The sequence below is a fragment of the Centruroides sculpturatus genome, unplaced genomic scaffold (genome assembly GCF_000671375.1).
Source record: "Centruroides sculpturatus isolate CEXI.00-Female unplaced genomic scaffold, Cexi_2.0 scaffold1263, whole genome shotgun sequence".
In the NCBI taxonomy this organism is placed as follows: Eukaryota; Metazoa; Arthropoda; class Arachnida; order Scorpiones; family Buthidae; genus Centruroides; species Centruroides sculpturatus.
This window is the reverse complement of record NW_019385466.1, coordinates 222,845-245,417: the sequence shown is the minus strand read 5'-3', so window position 1 is coordinate 245,417 and position 22,573 is coordinate 222,845. Positions and strand designations below refer to the sequence as shown.

At 30.5% G+C, this 22,573-nt stretch overlaps 1 protein-coding gene across 1 annotated transcript in view; it reads right to left on the bottom strand.

Moving 5' to 3' along the window:
- Window positions 1-1,378: 1,378 nt before the first annotated feature.
- The window catches only part of LOC111639259 (cytochrome P450 3A2-like), a gene marked incomplete at its 3' end in the record, with an annotated part of 48,744 nt that continues 27,549 nt past the window's right edge, over window positions 1,379-22,573 (bottom strand). The window contains exons 2-13 of the mRNA XM_023385086.1: window positions 14,124-14,220; window positions 12,888-12,940; window positions 12,705-12,801; window positions 12,481-12,612; window positions 12,173-12,407; window positions 8,672-8,814; window positions 7,580-7,652; window positions 5,641-5,707; window positions 4,000-4,108; window positions 2,416-2,504; window positions 1,627-1,767; window positions 1,379-1,538 (exon numbers count right to left, since the gene is read on the bottom strand). Of these exons, the coding sequence (XP_023240854.1) occupies window positions 1,379-1,538; window positions 1,627-1,767; window positions 2,416-2,504; window positions 4,000-4,108; window positions 5,641-5,707; window positions 7,580-7,652; window positions 8,672-8,814; window positions 12,173-12,407; window positions 12,481-12,612; window positions 12,705-12,801; window positions 12,888-12,940; window positions 14,124-14,220 (1,396 nt within the window). The remainder of the gene's footprint in view (window positions 1,539-1,626; window positions 1,768-2,415; window positions 2,505-3,999; window positions 4,109-5,640; window positions 5,708-7,579; window positions 7,653-8,671; window positions 8,815-12,172; window positions 12,408-12,480; window positions 12,613-12,704; window positions 12,802-12,887; window positions 12,941-14,123; window positions 14,221-22,573) is intronic.

The following is a 22,573-nucleotide window of genomic DNA, read 5'->3' as shown; positions in this document are numbered from 1 at the left end:
GAAATTCTGTGTGAAACTCGGGAAATCCTTCACGGAAACTTCCCACGGGTGGGTGAAACATTCCTCCTCCCCAAGAAAGCTCGACAAGTTTGCTCAAATGTTAAGGTGATGTTGACTGTTTTTTTTTTTTCGATGCAAAGGGGGTTGTGCATCACGAATATCTACAAGACAGACAGTCAACACGGAGTACTACCTGGGAGTTATGAAACGCTTAAGAGACAGAATCAGGCGAAAACGGCCCGAACTTTGGGGGAACGGCGAGTGGTTTTTTTCACCACGACAACGCGCCGGCTCATTTGTCCCTCAGAACTCGTGAGTTTTTGGCCAAAAACAAAACCGCTGTGCCTCCCCACCCACCCTACTCATCTGGCCCCATGCGACTTTTTCCAGTTTCCCAAACTAAAAAACACGCTCCAAGGAAAAAGATTTGCCACCATTCCAGAGATAGGGGAAAAACCAAGAGGAGCAGCTTATGAGCATTCCGGAAAAAGCGTTCCAGGACTGTTTCAAAAAGTGGAAACACCGTTAGGATAAGTGTATACGTTGGGAAGGGGACTACTTTGAAGGGGACCCTGACGAATAAATTGTAAGTGAAGTATTTTTTTTTTGTAATAAATAAAGTTCAGGAACTTTTTGCAAAACCCTTGTATAATTTAGTACAGTCCTATCAAAATTTAGAATTTGCACTGAGCATACTCCTAACACTACTTTTTACTGTAGCTTCTGGTAAAAGAGGTTTTAGTAAGCTAAAAGTTATCAAAACATATTTAAGATCGTCACTTGCTCGGGAAAAATAGTCAAATATGGCAATTTTACCAATCCAACAGAAATTTACAGAAATAATTAATTTTGATAAAATAATTGATGAATTTGTTTCACTAAAAGCAAGAAAAGCAAAACTCTAAAAAAATTTTATATTGGGCATTTGTTCATATAAGTACTATTTATATTATTTTGTCTCTATTATTAAATTAAATTACTAAAAAATTCGTAATATTCTAATTCATCTCCTGTGTAATATTTACTGTATTTTGTTTTTCTTTTGTTAAGGTTGATGTGATTTTATTCGTAATATGAGTAATTTTATGTTCCTACTACTGTTGTACTATTATATAACTGCGTTCTGCGATTTTTTATTTAATAATGAAAATTTTGTTCCCAAAATCATTTACTAATTTATTTTTATTTAATACTTATTAGGAATAAAAAACTGACTCAATAGCAATACAATTATCAGGAATATGAAACTCTGAACGGAATTATTTATAAGTCATAATTTGATCAAAGTTAAAACTCATATTTTTCTCAGCAGTGGAGAATTGTGTATTACACAACTGCAAACATAATTAAGTAATACCATTTTATATTCATTACTTACCGTTTCTTCACATATTTCGAATTTATATTTGGTTAAAAGATGTGTGAATATCTGTCTTATGGAGAGATAAGCAAATCGCATTCCAATGCAGGTTCTAGGACCGTATCCAAAGCCTTGGAAAACTATTGGATTTATCTTTTGTTTGTTTTCTACTGAAAATCTAAAATGTATTACATGAAACAGAATTTATATTAAAATACATAATAGAAAATAGAACTTATATTAATGCATTTTATTAATATACTTACCGATCCGGATCAAACGTTTCAGGATTTTCCCAATATGCAGGATCGTGATGCAGTTGATAGGCAGCCACTTGTAGAACCAAATTCTTTGGTAACGTTATTGAATTCCATTTAATTTCTCCTGTTACTTTTCGATTTAACAAACTACACAAATGAAAATCAAAATTATTTAAGTTATTTAATGATAAATTCTTCCTATGAAAAGTTTTGTTCTTACAAAGAAAAATTCTTTATCGAGCTACGAATGAATTCTGACAAAATTCGAGAATTTCTGGAAAGTATTTAAATAAAAATAAAATAATACAGAATTAAAAAAAAAACTAATTTTATAGCCATATTTAGCAGAAATATCCGGTGCTTCCCGAACTAAAAATAAACTAAATATGATTTTAATTTAATGTTTGTCTTTATTATATTTTTGCCTGGGTAATGGTGGATATCTCTCAAGTCAGTCTTAACCCATTCAGCTTTCTAGGTAGCACAATAAGAATTATTTCTTAAAGTTGCCATAATTTTCCTAACAATAGATTCCGTTTTTCAATGCTTCCGGTAACAATGCAATCCTTTCAAAAAATTTTGAAATCTATTTGATCATTTTCTAATTTGTGTGACATTTAAGAAATGTTTTTTGAAATTTTAACAAGTGTAAACTATGTCTTAAAAAGTTTGTAATATTTTCTACAATCCTTTGCTGAAATATTGGCAGACTGTAATAACAAAAACAATTAGATGCTTATCGTTGTCAAAGCTTAATATAATAATATTAAATTAATTTGTGAAATAAACACTTACAATCGAATTAAAGTGTAATATCTGGTAGTTTCGAGAATGACTTGATCGAGATAAGGAATTCCACACAAAAAAGAATTTTCCACTTCTGCCTGTAAAATTAAAATGTAAAGTTTATAATAATTCAAATTACATCAAACTTTAAATATAGCAATCAATGTCTTTCAGATATTAAGTACTATGTGAGTAATTTGGACTTTCACAAATGCTAGAGATATCCGAAACTTCAACTAACTTGTGGGAATGAAACGGCTGTAGACCACGACATAATACAATTTTTAGAGCTGTGCTGAGTGATTATCCATCCATACATTTCACAATATATAGAATTATTTACATTGGTAATAATGAACAATTATGTCTTTCGTGGTGATCCCTTTGCTTATTTTAGCACAAATGAAAACTTGATTACAGCTTTTCATAAATTATTTATAGCTCAGCTACACGTTTAATATTAAAGTGCCAAATTTAATCGATATGAACTCCTAGACTAATGAACCGAATTGTATGAAATTTAAAGTATTTAGTGTCTGAGATGAGAACTCCGAAAGCCTTAAATTTTGAAGAAATTCGTTGGATCGTTCTGAACTTATGAAATACCAAATTTAGCATTTTGCACTAGATTTACGAGAGAGATTTTCGCGATACCGAGCTACCGGAAAATCTAGGAGTCTGCGTATGCTTAATAGCTCTTACAAGAGCTGACCACCTCTTTTGTGGTCCTTTTGAGTGTTTTATTTTAATACGTTGAGTATTTATAAAATTATAGCCCATTTTTAAAATATTAACGTTTCATTGGTCGACTGGCTATTACATGACAATGATGTTCATCGAATATTTTTAATCTATTAATTAATATTTTCGCCGTGATTTTACCCTTATTAACGTCTAAACCCTTTGTCCGATCTGCACCAAAGTTTTCATACTTATACTCTAGGACACCGAGAAAAATCATCCGGCTATCACATGACTGTTAAATGAATATAGAGTTATCATGAAAACTCTTCTCTTATGAAGTCATTGATGACTGAAAAACATTTGAAATTCCATAAAAAACTGGTAAAACCAGATTGATAAAGTAGAGCTCAGAAAAAAACATCTAAATAAAGAAACCTTTTGAAAGTTGTGGCATAACAATAGTGGAAGCAGATCTGACAATAAGATTCAATCAGTGAATAAAATGCACTAGAAAAAGTAAAGCTCAAAGCCTTTTTCTGTGACGATGCTTATTTTTTCGATTTACTATCATTATGGCATCACTTCATCCAAAACTTCCTCTGGGTAAAGTGCATTTTATTCACTGATTGAATCTTATTGTCAGATCTGCTTCCACTATTCTTATGCCACAACTTTCAAAAGATTTCTTTATTTAGATGTTTTTTATGAGCTCTACTTTTTCAATCTAGTTTTACCAGTTTTTAATGGGATATTTTGAAATAAAACGATGTTAACTTTATGCTAATAACAATACTTTGCAATTGTATTAATAGTTAAGTAGGCGAAAACTACAGAAGTAAAAGTAAGTAAAAAGTAAAGTAAAAATAAGCATTCATAAAATTGAGAAAATGATATTTGAATAATTTTTACCTTATTCGTGTTTAATAAGTTCAGCTCTTTTCTAACTTTGTCTTGGATTTCGGGATGTTTTACCATCATATACAAAGCGAATGTTAATGCCGAGATTACTGTTTCATAACTGAAAAACCAAATATGTTTATATAATATTAAATTTTTTCTGCTTTGCATACATAACAAATTCCAAGGACGAGTAATGGTTCCATTATTATTTAGTTAGCAACATACAGTCGATCCCCCTATAAGATCATTGATTTTTCCGTTTTATCTGAATTACATGTTGTACGAGTCACTTAGATTTTACAAATACGTGTGCCGGGCTGTGAACGGCTCACATATTTGTAAAATCTAAGTGACTCGTACAACATGTAATTCAGATAAAACGGAAAAATCAATGATCTTATAGGGGGATCGAGTGTATAATGTATATTAAGAAAATACAGTAAAACTTTGGCCGTCTAACTAAAATAATGAAGATAGATTGACCAAAAGTGACATTTAACCCCGTTTACGTGGTTAACAGAACAGGCCTCAACTCAACGTTTTTAAGCCGTGTGTATAGTTTAATAAGCTATAAAATGAAATTGAGTTTTCCTTTTCCTGCTATAGTTTTGAAACAGTTTGCAGCTTGTTTTTGTTTGAACGTCTCTCCGACAGATGACGTTCAAGCAAAATCATCTTTATTTATCTAAACAAATTTAATATATCCCTACAATTTAATAAGAACAATTATAAATTAATATTGTTTATTGATCTATAAATTGGCAATATTATATCGGTATGTTAATCAAATTGCTTTATTCAAAGATCGATTATATAATCAACGAGCAATTATTTATTGTGACATCACCACATTACCAAGCTGCAATTTTTAATTATATTTTTAATTTATTTAATTTAAAATATATGCTCTCTGCCTCAAATTATTAGTAATGTTTTGCCTCTGCACATCATACTTTTCTTTTAACAATAGAGTCGTGCAGGTCATCTATTAATTGCTTTCAGAGGAAATATTTGAATTGAAATAACATAACTTTCGGTTCGTATCGATAGTCTATATATAATTAATCAGAGCCTCCTACAACTAAGGTTTCCATATCTGGTCTCGTAATTCATCTATATAACTCCATTCTCAATATTAAGGACAGGCAGACGGACGGACGGACGGACGGACGACAGTGGGACAAATTATCTATAATTTTTTTCAAATTAGAGCTCAATTATTAAAACAGGCAAAACTGGGGACAATCCCCGGAAATCGGGTAATCTGATCACACTAACAAAGAGATTACAATCAGTTTTAACCCTCCTATATGGACTATAATAAACAATTAATTATATTTAAATTTTCTAATATTATAAAAATTAAATTTATAAAATAAATTATCTGTTATATTATCTTTAATATGAATTTGTTGTTATTAAAACAATCATTGCATTAAGCTAAACATTCTTAAAGATATTTGGGAAAATATTTTTTATATTATCTTAAATCTAAATTGTGATTCGGATCTTATCATTTTCAGTTATAAACGATTAATTTGTAACATTTCATACATATACCAAATGCATAACATTTGCACATTAATAAAAAGTTATTATTTTAAATTGTATATTATAATGAATATGTTTAATAACAAATAGTTAAATTACCTTCCAAAAGTAAAACTCATCATATTTATAAGAATCTCATCCGTCGTTAATGTCCTTTGCTTCGTACCTAATTTTAAAAACGCACCAGAATAAGTCATTACAAATTGCAATCACATGCAATTCGACACACTATTAATGAAATATAACACATTTATTAAAGAAAATAATTATAGGCTCACAGAGAACCTTAAAAAATGTTGATACAAAGGGTGATCGGATAACGAACACAATCCGTTCCAAAACCATGTTCGCTATCCGAATTGTTTGTTAACCGATCACCTATTTACTGTACTTTTAAGGTAATTGAGGTAAAAACCTTGCCAGTTATCATGCTTTTGTATAATGATATGCAAGTATCAGTTAATGTAGTGTACGCACTTTTTATTACGTCCTGAAGCCTTACTAAAAAATGTTTCATCTAACGAGCAGCAGTAAGTTTCACGCAAATATTTCTCACCACGTCTGGCAAACTTACCACGAAAAGTACTATTTTTGCTAAGTATGAGCAAGTACCAATGCTTTGTTGGAAAAACACCCATATATTAAAGATAAAGGGTAAGGTTACTTTCGGCCCTCACGTTTCTGTCAGGATGACGCGAGAGGATGTAGCCGAACGGGAATAGTGGTGGCAGACACAGAGACATATAGTTTACAAATTAGAATCACGTTTGTTGATAGCCCGTAATTGGAAGAAAAATGTGTTTCCTTTCTCGTTTGTGGAGGTTGCAGCTGTGACTAATAGGTTTAACTCTGCGATTTGACTTTTCTTACGTATAACAGAGTTTGAGTTAGATATCCTTGTTTTCGTTTTCTATCATTTACGAGTAACTCACCCGAATTCTATATCTCTTAACACATTTCCTTTCTCTTTTTCCAGTCATTCGAACAAAAAGAATATTTTATATCGCTGTTTTCTACAAGAATGGGAATAAAATAATAAGTTCGAGTTCACAAGAGAAATCGTTTTTATTAAGCTGAAACCAGACAGAAAAGCTGCAAAATGTGAGTTAAGGACCATGCCATCATGCAATCACTTAATGCTTCAGAAGCCAGCGTAAACATCATTTAACTCTTAAATTCTGAAAATATTTATGTGAATTTAGTCTTAAGTTAATTGGATGCATTCAAATTGACTTGACCGTACATTTTCAGACAAGCCTGGCTCGGCTAGATTTAACAGATACTGTATGAAATATATGATATAGTGGCTGACTCATCAACCGAACTTGTAAACTTAAGTCACTTTCTTAAGTTTCTTTTGTTTTCTTGAAAAAAAATGCTGGAATAAGTTACTCTAAGATATGAATGCTCATATTTCGCCAATTTATTTTTTTTCTGATTAAATGCAAGTAACTTTAGACAATGTTGCTGATTTGTCGAATATAAAATGAGCTTAAGTATTTAGAAGTTGTAGTTCTAAACAGTTTAGTTAATTAGATCTTTCTTCATTAACTTTAAAACTGGTCAACGTGGCCAGATTTAGACATATGCCAAGTTTGTCACATACTGAATGAAAAACTGACAGTTCGGGTGAAAACTGAACTGCTTTCCCATGTTATTTCTTATGTTCTGAGAAACAAAACATTCGTGATCATGTTTACTCAATTCAAATTGAAAGTGGAAATGACATACTACAGAAATGTGTCTCCAGATCTGTTTAAACTCGTTTTCAAATCGATCATGAAACGATTAAGTGGCGAGGCTTTACCTCAATCATCTTATATCGAGCAGATGAGCAGTCATTGCAGCAAGGGTAGTAAATATTTTTGAGAACTTTTTTGAAGCGTCCTGTATATTTTTATAAAATTTATAAAAATTTAAAAGTCTAATTTTCTATCGTTTCAAATTTAGCCTAATTAAAAAAGCGGAATAATATAATATCTATTTAAATTTAATTCGTAAATTTTTATGCCAGAAATAAAACTATACAATTACTCACTATTATTTTCATTTTCACTTTCATTCTCAGTTCCAGCTTTCATTAAAAGTTGTACGAAATCATCCCGTTGAATCTAGAATATTTTGGAATATAAAATTTAAATGAAAAATAGAAATTAAGAAATTTAACTTATAACATTAAGTTTATAATAATAGCAGGATAGAAGTATAAAGCAAGATATAGCTATGCTACTAAGATAGATCGATGGAATGAGGTGGTAAGTAACTTTTATAGAAGTTTGAAAGAAGAGTAAATGTAAAGAGTAAAGAGAAAGAAAAGAGAAAATCAAAATATGGAATAGTTTTATAATGTATAATTTATTTAAATAATAAAATAAAACATAGAAACTTGTTTCAAGTTTTCTCAGTTTACTTTACTAAAGATAATTCAGATTAATTGTATCAATTATTTCAGTTTAAAGTTACAGTAAATTATAAAAATATTTTGACTTGAATTATTATTTCATTTTAAATTATTTTTTATAAGATATAGGGCGTATATTTTAAAGAGAATTAAATATAACAAATTTAGTGAAAATATTTTTATTCTTGAAGTAATTATCTTTTATAGTAACAACTAAAACGAAAAAATTTCTATCCGAAAAAAAATTTTTTTAATTTAAACTTTGAGATAATTACTAACAATTTTTTTTCCATTTATGTCTCTTCCAATCATGTATGATCTCCGAAAGTTACTATATCTCCATTTGGCTTTCAATAGGAAAGTTTGAACAAGAAAGATTGCTTTCTGAAAAAATCTTTTATGTATACAAAGAAGTTATATAAATCTTGTAAAAGTGTCTTTCAGCATATACCTTTCTAGCATTTTATTTCATTTTCACGTCAAATCTACTAATTAATCAGTAAAACTATCGGATAAACCAAGTTAAGCATCGAGATAGTATGTAGAATATAGTATTACTAGATAAAATAGTTTCTGAATATAATTTTTATTATTAATTAACAACTAATCAAGATTAAAATCTCTTAATGTTTAAGAAATGTTATGTATAACCTGTACAAAAATTAATATATATTTAAGTAATTAAAATATCTGTTATAGATATCACTTATAGTATAATTAGATACTAACTTGAGGATTTGATCTTCTCAGACGAAGCACATTTAATAAATTCTTATAAGCTCCAAAGCATGAAGGTTTTCCTAAATAATATGAAATCTTATCCTTAGCTTCTCTTATCAACGTAAAAACAGTTGAAAATTCCGGAAAACATACTGAAATTAAAAATTAAAAATTGAGTATATATTATTGTGCCATCGTCACAATCCCCGGAGGGACAATTTTCTATCAGATTTTAATTAAAAAAATCACGTGACTTCTGGTGCATACCAGAAGTTCGTATATAGTTAATTGAAGCGTTATAGTTAATTAAATAACAGATGCTTAAATTTAGAGAATGCATATATTATAATGATAAGAAAAATTATAATACATGACCAAAAAATATATTAGTAAGAGTAAAATAAAAATAGAAATAAGTGTAAATCATCACATTTGTTGCTGTTTTTATTTGGAGAAGTACTCACATGATCTTAACTGTCATATTTGATTAGCAAAATAACTGAATGTAAACATTTCAATTTTATTTTACTTCAAATTATTTCTTAAATAGCATCTATGTAAATTGTTTATATTACTTATGATAAGCAATTTTATTACATTTCATAATAAAATTAGCAAATTATTAGGTTTTCATGACATTAAAAATTCAACAAATGGTGATTGTACTTATTCCATTCTGCTTCAATAAACATGTTTACTTGTTGATTTAGTACTGTTTTGACATAACAATAAGTATTTTGAGTATAACAAAATAAAATTATACAAATTAAAATCAGCAAACTAAAAACATGAAAGATTAACACATCTAGAAACTCTAAACAAAATATTTTTGGCCCTCCAATTTGAAAATATACTGTATATGCAGATATATTAATATATTATATGAGTTAGCTATGCTACATAGCATAGCTAGTCACATATTACATGTTACATTTACTCCACTAATATTCAAATAGAATTTTGCCTAGACAAATGCAGAACACTTTAACTTTACGTAGAGAAAGGAATCTTGAAGAAAGATGATTTTATACTCGAAAATGGAGACATCATTGAATCGCTGGGGAAGACTACAAATATTTAGGATTTATCAAGACAACATCAGAACATTCACAAATAAAACAGACGAACAAAACATAACAGATTAAACAAAATACTAACAACATAGCTTAATGTAAAACGCACATTTAAAGCAATCGACATAAATTTCGTCCCAGTAGTGAAATATTTATTTGAAAGTACACATTGAATGCACACAAAGTTATTATAGAAAATAAACCACGAACATTAACAAAACATTCCAAATACCACCCTAAGTATTCTGTTGAATGACTGACCCTTCCTCGTAAAAATGGACGCCTCGTCCTCTCTTTTTTATGAGAATATTTTTATAGAAAACAAACATCAGAATTATAGAAAACTGTAACGTTTGCAGACAAAAAATTATATTAAATACAGAATTAAATGTAACACAATATACAAAATACACAGAAATCGTCAGGGCTGTATTAACCTAAAGCCGGGCCCACTAACCTACAGGCTTTCGGTATTTCGGGTCTCCTATGACGCTTCACTGCCTCTATAGCTAGCAGTATGACCAAAGTCCAGTAGATACTAGATCGCAGTATTTAGCCCTATTTTTGTAAACACTATTAGTCCTTTATTCCTACATCTCGGGCCGCGGATAGTTTCATTTCACATGTCTTCGGCAAGTGTTTAGTATGCCTAATGGTTAAAATGGAATGATCCTCTTTGATCGTGGAATAAATCCTCGATCAAAGAGTCCAGGGTAGAAATCTTAACGTCTCGTCTATGAATCAAACTTAGAACTGCATCAAATTTAGCTAGGTCAGGAAGTTTCTTTGGAGAGACAGAAGGGTTTACGATCGTCATATGCAAAATCAGGCAATAAATAGAAGAAACTACATTTCAAAAGACGACACTTTTAAGAAAAGCCACATCATGCGAGATTGAGGGGGCGCTGGATGCAGAGTACTGAACAGTGACCATAGATAAAGGTTGGGGTCACTGGCAACGTTTTCCTTTCTTCTTTTACAAAGGGTAAGAAGAAGCATTACATTTAATGGTTTCCAGATGTGGAGAACAATGTAGGTAAAAACACAAAGTGTGTCATAGAAAAGTTTTTCTAAGAATATTTCCAAACCTTTCTCAAACAACGGAAATTGGGTTAGGGGCGTTGGGTATAACTTTATGGAATCATGAGAGCGGTAGCTCGAAAAACTTTGGAATCATTGTTATTTTATTAGTTTTATTAATGTGAAAATGTTTTTTTTTTCTTAAATCGGTCAAGTCATTACTTCGCAAAACGTGTTTCAGCGATTTGTCAATTTGATTTGCTGCAAAGAAAGCTTGCTCGCTTCGCTTCAATTATTATTATAGTAAAATTAGTGGATTGTATCTTACTCGGTTTTATATATATAATGTATTTATTTATTTAAGTAACGTGAAAAAGCAAATATATCTAAATCGTTTAAAATAATAAGTATTTAGTGACCTAAAGATCTGAAAGAGAGAATAATGGCGTGAACCATTAAAGGTTGGAACTCGCGCTGCTTAGATTTTTTAAATTTATATTAATGTTTCAGAAATAATATAAAAATCATCAAATAAAGTTTTTGTACGATATAAAAAAGTACTTGAAATATTTATGATTTTCACTTTTCTTAGATTTATGAGGCCCCAAAAATTTTTTGCAGGCGTTCTCAAAATTATATTCGGCTACTGGTTATAAAGGTTTTAATATATAATTTAAAACAAAAAATGGCTGACGAATTTAAACATTAAAAAAAATTCCGTAGAAAAGACTAAAAACGTCTTCTCTTTCGTCATGTCACATCATCAATATGTATTTTTTAATTAATCGTTGGCTCGTCACCTGTGAACTTTTTAGACTGTTTTGTATGGTTTTGCAGAAGCGTAGCCTCTAGTTAAAGGTCGTCTTTGCAATAGTAGTCTATTGTTCTTGGTGATTTGACATGACGAAAATAAAGACATTTTAGTCTTTTCTACGAAATTTTTTTAATGTTTAAGTATGTTTTTTCTGTGTTTGTTAATTCCTGTATTTATGTTTGTTTTGTTAACGAAAGAATCCAGTAATGAAAATTTTAATGTAAAAAAAGTATGTTTGATTTACATCGCTATGTTTTTGCTCTATTTATTTAAAAATGTTTGAAAAATTCTACTCATTTCAATTTGGAATATCGTTGTTGACTTGATGCAAATCTTGTTTAAGATTAAAATTCGAAAATAAAGATCGAAAAAGTTCGTCAGTTTTTAAATTAAAATTTTCGTTACTGGATGTTAAAGGTTTTGTTGAATATGTTTATTAATTCGTTCCAAGTATTGACAAGAAGACAATTTTAAGAAAAATAATAAAAATTTATAATTAATTTTGGAATTTTAATAAATAGTTTCATTTTTTATCTTTCTAAATAAAAGTAAGAATTTTAAAAATTAATTAATTAATGATACGAAAAGAAAATTATGACTTACAAGCAAGAGCTATAATTATATCTTTCTGAGGTATATTTGCTAGTTGTTGAATGTCTTCGTGAAACTTTCTGTACATTTCTGATTCATCCTTTTCTATTCCAAACATATTTGTCATTGTATTGTCGAAACATAATTGGCTAAATAATGTTTTCATCGGAACAAATTCTTTATTTTCAATTTTCTTCTCTATCTTCATTAAGACACGAGTAATAGATTTTTCCAATATTGGTATCATCTAAAATAGAATATATTTGATTATTGAAATTCTCAAATTGACAACAGAAATTTGCTTTTATTTGTAGAATTACTCCTTTCAGTTTTCTGCTAGTGAAAGCTGAAGACATTAAATTGTGAAGTTCTTTCCAATACATTCCACTAACACTTCCAATTGATGTTTCCCTGAATGCCTTCAATGGTATTCCACCATCTTCGATAAACCACTAAAAAAATTCAAATTATAAACTTTATTAAAATTATTCTTAGTATTAAAAATAATTTTTCTTACTCAGTTAATTAAATTATTCACCGATACCTCTCTTCCAGATGCATTCATATAGTTTACAACCATAAAATACTTCAAGAATTCCAAATCGGAGACTAGCAAAACAGGCCTGGAGCCCTGGAAATAACTACAAACATCATAATCAGAGTTTCCTATTTATAGTAATTCCAAATTTTACACAAATTCTAAAAATATTAAATCATCATTTCTTACCCAACAACATTTCCATACTTCTTAATCCAATCGTAATGACATTTTGCAACTCCCTAAAATTATAAATAACAACTTATTAAATATTTATATTTTAATAATTATTCATAAATTAATAATTTATTTGTAAATACTCTTGAAGCAAATGTTTTAAAAAGACTGCCAAAAATGTTTTTAGTAGAAATAGGTAAATACTATCCGCGAATACTCGAACACTAGAAATAAAATCTCGAATATAACGTAATAAAAAAATTAATTTTAATATTTTGAATATCTTCAATATGGCGCTATACGTAAATATGGAGAGCACCTCTTCGGCACTTCTGGTTGAAAAGCACATAAAAGAAGATACAGTAAAACTCAAAAATTCTAAATTTTAACCTCTCTGTTATCTTGAAATCCTTTCTCTTATTGGTTTAAATGTCAGAATAGTGGGAGTACTATCGATTTTAATGGAACAGCACTTGCTAATGACGTCAAACTTATCAGTTTAACTTTGTACTTTTATGCATACGAAATAACTCCTTCGTTGTCGATGAGTGCAAATAGTGACATCAGAGAAACTCGGTAACTGAGCCGTTAGTTAAGTTTTATGCATAGGACAAATCCCGATTCTGTTTAAAGACGGACGACCGTCGTATTATGTGAAGCCGTGGTTCTCAATTTTTTTGAAGTCGGGGAACACTAAACTTTGACATTTTTCAATACATCAGCTTTAAAGCAGGGGTGGCAAACCTTTTTGAAATCAAGAGCGCACTCGGTCTAGTACACGAAATCATTGGCATTGGCTGATTACATTCCCATAAAAAATTATTTTACAATGTATTGATTTTTCTTTTGAAACAATTTTTAATTGTAGTCTATATTTGATTTTTTCGCGGAATACTTGAAGTAATTTCACGGAGCACACGTGTTCCGTGAAGTTTCTTCAAGGACCACGGATTAAGAACCATGAATGTGGAGGACAACTAGTGAGCGCTTCACTAGTGGTCGCTTTTACTATTGAGAGAGACATAAATTGACGACCGAATGATCGAGGTTGTTTTAAAATCTCAGTCTATTAATTAATAGTTTTCAGAGACCGAAAATCAATTCGAACGAGCAACTTCAGGAATTTCTCATAGGTGGTCTGGTAGCCACTGTTATAGGCCTGACCTAATCCATGATGGATAAGATAAAATGTTCTCACAGAGCAGAAAAAAGGGAAAAACTTATATTATTTTTAAAAAATCCTTTTACCTTATTTATAATGTCACCCATATTTCCAGAAAAGAATTTCGGTTTTGGTCCAGGAATCCCTAAATTGACAAAGTAAGAGAATCTTTTCTTTCTCCATCTATAAAAGATATAGAATTTTAAAATTTTGCAATTTATCGTTTATATGATATTTTATTCTTAAACTAGTCTAAAATCATAAAATCTTAATTTTACCGCCTTAATTTTAACTTGGTAAAAATAATAGAGTGTACTGTATTAAACAATAATTTAAAAAAAATCATATTAAATTTGGTAAACTTTTTAAAATTTTTAATTGCACAATAGACGATAATAATGAGTATATTTCTGTATTCTGAACAAAATTGAGGAGGGCGAAGCTAGTTGTGACAGTTTTTACTATTTTCTATATAATGTGTTTACTAGCTGCACTTCTAAAACCAAATTATATGCTGTGACACGCATAGGGCAAGCATTGACAATAATGCAAATGGCTTACAAAGCCCAAAGAATAAAACAATAACAGGAAAAAGGCTTTTTACTTAAAAGTTGTAACCAGATAAAATAACTCACACCTTTCCATGGTGAACTCAGGATATATTCTTGCAATTAGAAAGTTCAGACTATGTACGAAAATTTTTTTTTGAATTTTTGAGTCTATCTTTTTTTAATATTGTGAGTTTTTTACCTATTCATTATTTGTTTTTATTGAAGGTTTTCTTCAACAATGTTACGGGTACTTCTGTGGTTGTGTTAATGGATTGATAGATAGACTCAAAAATTCAAAAAAAAATTTTTCGTACATAGTCCGAACTTTCTAACTCACACCTGTTGTGAATTTATTTGGAATGTTTTTCCTATTATAATGTGATAAGATCAGGTCTTCATAATACTGCAGTTATAAAAATTTGCTAACAATAAAATGAGAATAGATTAAATTAAATTAAAAATAATAAAAGTTAACTTAAAGTACTCACTTTAAGTTAGCTTTTACATATAAATCAAAATATGTAGGTTAGGCAAGTCGTTGTCATATTTGGCTGCAACATAACCATGTTTACTCTCTTCTTATATTTCAGATTGACAATTAAGCATACATAATAAGGATCCTTGTTGGTACACAATCTAAGAGACATTCTATAGATCAGGGGTGTCCAACCTTTTTGTTCTACTGGGCCACATTAAAAGAAGTCATGGAGTTTTGGGCCACAAGTATATATAATATTTGTGACCCAATCCTTAAATATACAAGTATATTTAAGAATTAGCATGTCTAGATTATAGTAGTAAGTATTAAAACTTTATAACTTTATCACGAACAAGGATAATTTAAAAAATTACTTCTACAGACCCTTTCAATTTTTACTTAGAGATAAATAAATTCATTTATTATAAAGGAAACAAACAAAAATTTTTTTGAAAAACAAATATTTGTTTTATTTGGGTCTCTAATTAATAAAAAAACGACGAAACACCATTTTAAAGTGCATTTTTATTCGACTAATATATTTATAAATAATATGTAGCCCAGAAAGTAGCCAACGCGCGAAATGATAATTTTTACGCCAAACTGAAAAAAGGGTAGCCAAATCTTTCAATGGTCTTTCAATGCTGGAAAGAATATTAAATAATGCTGGAGTTTGAACTCAAAGGATTATAGACCAAAATTTGAGAAAAGGAGAGGAAGGCCAAAAGATAAAAAGTAGTGAGAAAGGTTAAATAGACCTTCTGTTATGCAAATATTGACCCTTAATTTTCCAACCTTCCTCACTACTTTTTATCTTTTGGCCTTTCTCTCCTTTTCTCAAATTTGGGTCTATAATCCTTTGAGTCACAACTTCAGCTTTATTTAGTATTCCTTCGTCATTCACACATCTCCAAGTATTTGAAAATATTTCCTTTTCACTCAGAAATAAAATATGTATAAAAGTTTACAGCTTTGTGAAATTTCTTTTTTGAGTTTATGCCGTTGAAATAAGTAAATAAAAAAAAATAAAAGAATTTGTCGGTTTTGTTTACACGTTTATTGGGCCGCATTGGAACTTGCCTTGGGCCACGGGTTGGACACCCCTGCTATAGACATTGAAGATTCCCTTAAAATACATCTTTTTGACTACTTCTTTAGCCGCTTTTCTGTAATCTTGTAAGCCTCGTAAGACTGCTTTGTCCTCTCCGTTTTCCTCTTGTAACATGTTCTCTTTATGTACCATTTCTGAAGAAGACTATTAAGCTTTATTCATATCTACAGGCACGTAGTGTGGCCAGCACGTAACGTGGCAGACACGGCACAGACAATAGTTTTCACATCTACAACCCAGCATGCACAGACGCCTTCAGGCATAGTAGGAAATGTACGCGCGTACCATGTTCCGAAAATTTTCGATAGAAGAACTAGTCGTGATGGCAATTTTACTAGAAGAAGAAGAATCAGGTTGTGTAGAAAAGCAACTAAAAAAAGGAGGTTTGCTGTTCATCCCATAAATGTAAAACGAAAAAAAGAAGGAGAATTTTATACATTATTCAAGGAACTCGTGGACGATGAGGACAGATTTTTGAAATATTTTAGGATGAGTATATATGAGTTCGAGACCATTGTAACTAAAATTAAACCAATGATAACTAAGCAAGACACAAAGTTCAAGGAGTCTTTATCGCCTAGAGAAAAAGTAGCCGTTTGTTTGAGGTAAAATCCTTATTGTTCATGTAGATATTTAAATTCTACAAAACTAAGAGTACTTGCAACTATCCTTTTCTCGATTTTGGTACAAAATTTGGTTCAGGTAAACTTATTATAGATATAACAAAATTTGTTTTATTCTGGGACATATGTAGTAAAATAATGTTGTAATGAGTATTCAGGTGTTGTTTCTTGTATGTTGTCCTGTCGTCGTATTTCTGGTTCTTGGATATTGTCAACCCCTTGTAGTCCTGACTCATATTAGAAATGTTGTTCCATTGTACTGATCCAGGTGAGGGCGAATGTGGTGATGGTGTGTTATAGAAATCGTTTCGTTGTTCTAGTATTTGCGTTTCATACGATGCAGGCGAACCTACATATTCAGAATGGGTACTTAAATCTCTACCTAGAATGTCTAGCTGCATTTTTGATATTACTCTAAATACTTTAGTTTTTGCTATTGCTCTATCTCGTGGATGGAATGACTGAACTGTGGTAGCGATACTATCAAAAAATTGCTGAATGACATTAATCTTCGCTTTATTTTCTAATATAAATTTCATTAACGTGTTTGAAGAAGTCTCACTGGAAATAGGTCGCGAAATTATTTCTTTGTAAATTTTAGTCCTGTTTTCACTGGCGCATAGTTTTGTGAAGATTCTGAAATTGAATGCATCGTTTTAGAGGTAGATGGCTGGGTCACAGTTGCTTCGGTAATATTTGGCCGCTTTGGAGGTGGAATGGAGTGTGCTATTATAGCTTCAGGAGAAGACGACCTTGCTTGATTATCTTCATCAGAACAATTTTCTTCAGCATTACTATTTTTGTCTAAATGGTTAGCTGGAACATTGCCAATAATGGGTCTCTCCTTGAAATACGGCAACAAAAAAGACATCTCGTCTTCATATTTCCATTTTTTCCTAGATACACTAGCTTGTCTACTTTTAGTTATTTTCGCTTTTTTATGGCACGTCGGAATGCATCACGTAGTAAAGCCCATGTTTTCTTGCAGTCGCAATTTGAAACAAAAATTGACTTGTTTAATTTTATTGCAGATTTTTGGCAACCGGAAACTCCTACCTAACTATAGTGTACAGTTATCGACTTGGTGTGAGCACTGTGCATAATATAATTGTAGAAGTATGTACTGCTATCATACAAGAAATGACAGAAGAATGCATGCCAACACCTCCCAAAAGAAATGGTTAAAGATATCAGAGGAATTTTGGCACGTATGGAACTTTTCCAATTGCTTTGGTTCCATCGATGGCAAACACTCGTCATAACGGCTCCAGCTAACAGTGGATCTCTTTATTTTAACTATAAAAAAACTTTCTCAATTGTACTGATGGCGATCGTTGATGCCAACTATAAATTTATGTGTGGATATAGGCAAAAATAGTGACGGAGGAATATTCTCTAATTCAATCACTGGAAAAGCTTTATCGGCGGATACTTTAAATGTACCAGAAGAAAAATATCTACCTGGTACTGAAATACTAATGCTGCAGGTCATTATAGGAGATGAAGCATTTTCTTTAAAAACATATTTAATGCGGCCTTACCCACAGCCGCAAACACATGTGCAGTGCAAAAGAAATTTCAATGACAGATTGTCACGTGCAAGAAAGGTAGTAGAAAATACTTTTGGACAATTGGCACAAAAGTTTCGTTTATACAATAGAAGAATCCAGCTGAAACCCGAAAATGCAGACAAAGTAATTATGACTACATGTATTCTGCACAACTTTATAAAATATAACAACGCCCATGCAAGAGAAAATGCAGCAGTTAGTAATTTGAAAGGCTTATCAAGGCAAGGAGGAAGTAGTCAATCTACTGCTTTTGATGTCAGAGACAAACTTGCTCTGTTTTTTGATTTACCTGCAGGAGTAATGTAAACAATAATAATGTTTTTTTCTTAAATGCATTTCTACTTACCTTTTACTTGAAGTTTTTTTGTTATTTCTTTCCACGCGTCATCTTTTCGTTGATTGTCACTATACCTGCGATTACTTAAATCATAAAGAAATGTATATTCCTGAACTAATTCAATTAATTTCTCTTGATTCATCATTTTAAACAAGCACTGTCTGTGCGTGTCGACGATGGCGTTCATTCTAATCGCGCCGACTTCCACAGACAAAACATTCTCGCAATGCCGGCCGGTTCCGGCCTGTGTCTGTGCGGACACGGTTCGCTCACGCTGGTATATGTAAATATGCCCATAGAAAATGTATGTAATAATATTTTTATGTCTGTGCTGTTACGTTTCTGCCACGTACGGTGTCTGTAGATATGAATGAAGCTTTATACGTTAAACGTAAGATGAACAAAGTAAGTTGTGACGATATCAATATATCCCCTCATTGCGTGTCGCAACTAGGCCCCAACTGCCATTTTCTTCTTCTTCTGTTTCTGTAACTACAAGCATTATAGCATTATTTAAAATAATGTCTGAAGGTCAGTTGTCCACAGATATGAAATGAATTTAAACGTACTTCATCATATGCTAGAAAAAGTCCTATTTAAAACTATCAAACAAATTTCACTTTTCGACCCTAAAAACACATTAATTAATAGGCCTATAACTTCAATGCTGCGCAATATTCTTGCTCTAACTTCATATGCAATATTAAGTGGGATAAATATAATGTTGCAATGACGGCATTCAGTACTATCAGTCTGAAGAAATAAAGTTATAAGTCTTGTCACAACTAGTCCCGCTTTCCCCTACTTAGAAGCAAAATGAAAATAAACACTTTCTTCGAACAATACACACTCTGATAGACTTATTACCAAATATTAAAACTAAATTAGCCAATATTTTTAATGTAACTGTAAGATTAATATGTACAGTACTATATATTTTTACATATACTATCAATATATTTCACACATAAGTTTTCAAAAAATTAAAGACTGGTGTTTGTGTGTCTTACACAGTATATAACTTTGCTGATCTGAACTTTCCACTAATTCAAAGAGCTTTGTCCAACAATGAACGAAAGTGCACTGTAATCTGATTCAGTGACTAATTATTTTAAATTCTCATACAGTTAATTTACTTATTTTTGAAACTTTACAGACTTGTTAACAAAAAACAAAAATTAATTATCATGCTCAATTACATCCCTTTTCAATCCAAAGAAAAAATCCAAATACGTGCTTCCATAGAGATAGCTTTGATGAGTATATCAATTTAAAAACAATATATATATGTATTAATACAGTTTCATTATTAATCTAAATGAAACTTTTATTGCCGTATTTAAAAACAATAATTTCAGCTATTATTTCTGTATTAAGAAAAAATAGTTTTCAGTCAATGGAAACATTTTTAAATTTCTCACTGTATCTTTTTCGACTAAATCAGTCACAAGAATGTATTGGGCTGCGATTTCAAAAAAATTGTAAAACTATAAATTCCCACTGTCGTTCGTCCGTCCGTCTTTCCTTAATCGCGAGAAGGAAATTAGATAGTGGGAATACAAGACCATATATGGAAGCCTTGGGGGCAGGAAGCCCCGATTAACTATATAAGAGTTTCCAAGGCAAACGGAAAGTCATATTATTTCAGTTCAAAACATTTATTTTGAAAGTAGTTAACAGATAATCGGCAGAACTCTATTGTTAAAGGTAAAGTATGATGTACAGATACTACTAATTTGAGGTGGAGAGCATATATTATAAATTAAATTAATAAAAAATATGATTAAAAATTGCAGCCCAGCATTGTGATGATCACACAATAAATAATCACTTAGCTTTTTATTTTGGTTCTCGGAGAATAAAATAATTTTTTATTTTGTTAAAGCGTGAAAATTTTTCTCGAAAATTTAAAATATATTTGGAAAATATACTTACATTTTATTCGTGAATACAAATATTTGAATATAAATTGTTGATTTTGGCCAAGTCAACTTAAAAACTTGGACACATTCGTTTAATTTTTTAATTTCTTATGCATATCGATCTAAAACTTTGCTAACATGTTTTATTTCTTATAATACATACCTGAATAAATTTTGATGCAAATCGGACTTTTAAGCAAACTTTGCTAGATGCTTATAACTCTTTATTATTACTTTATATAGGTTTATATGATTTATGAGATTTACAAACTTATAGCTGCTATTTATTGAATAAGATATATACTATACAGTTTGTTATATAGTTTTTGGTTTTATAGTAAAATGAAATATCCAGAACAAAATAAAATCACATATTGTATTCAATATTTGCTTAAATTTGCGATACGCAATAAAGTTGAATTTCGTGAAAATGTCATAAAAAATTTTTAGTTTAGAATTTTTACAAAATGATATTATCAATTTAAATATTTGCTAAATAATATCCAAAATATATATACATAATTTAACTTAACATTTTAATAATTAATATACGAGAAAAGTTTCTTATTAGTAATGTAATTAGTCATGAACAGTAGTAAAGCTAGCATTTTACACAAAAACAATATAAGAATATATATAGGGCAGACCTTTACTTACGTAAATCTGACTTGAGTAAATTAATATTTACGTAAAGAAATCTTCGACACAGATATTATGGATAGCGTTTAATAAGCGAAGCAAGCGACATTATGGGGAAGTTTGAATAACATCAAAAAATTGATTGAAGCGTATCGTGAAATAAACTCTTTCTTGTTTCATTCTGAGAAGTTGAATGCAAATAAGTTCTGCTAACGTGCAAAGAATAGTAGATGGCATTGCTTGTTGTAAAGAAATATAGGTATTCTTTGATTAACGCAGTTAATTAATCCCGATTAATTAATCGATGCTACCGCATATATTAAATTCTCAAAATCGCGTTAATCAAATACGGTAGCTATGTTAAGTAAAGACAGTTGTTAAAGCCGTGTTAATTAAAACTTCTGCCGCGTATATAAAGGGATAGACAAAAATAATTTCGCGCGTCAATCAAAATCGCGTTAAGCAAGGGATATCTGCATTTAAAGAGAAGAAAAGAACTGTTGTTCAAATCTCTCTGGATAGAATTTTGAAGAAACTGACCAGTGTTCCACCAGTCGTCAGCCAGACGTCATGTGACCTAGTTCTAGTTTTAAGCGTATTGTGCAACGTTCTTCTAAAAAGTCTGACATTGATGACTCCCAACACATTGCCTCATCCGTATCATCATTCTATAATTAATAAACGGGTTATGGAAGGCTATCGTTAAGTACTCTACATTTGAGGTATAATTTTATTATATTTGTGTGAATAGGCTATTATTAAACAACATTTGTATAATTTCGTTCGCAAGAAAGACATAGGCTATGTAAAGGCACTGTAAGGTAATTTAGGCTACACTACGAATGGAAGATTTGACATACGTAAATTTGGAATTACATAGTAGATTACTAAACCATCTAGGTGCGTAACTCGAAAGCTCTAAAATTACATTTTGTGCTAGCTGATAATTTTATATTAAGTAATTTTTTTATTCAAATGCCACCATCCCACTGGTCAGATATAAAAGGGACCTGTTACGGGTGGGGATGAAGTTAATTCGACCAAACGTAATCGTTGATCTCCTGGATAGCCCCTGAAAAGGTTTTCATTTGCTCAAATCGTGTCAAAATATGTAAAGAACAAACAAACTAACTTTCTTCTTTATGTATTAGATTCACAAAAATTCTTTCAGTAAATTTGTTCATTCTTACTTATTTATTAAAAGTTCATACGGTAGATAAGCTAATTAAACTGTATAATAAGAAGATAATTTTTTTGTTGCTTCAAACACAATGAAGTGTTATAAATTAAGACACTTGACGGTT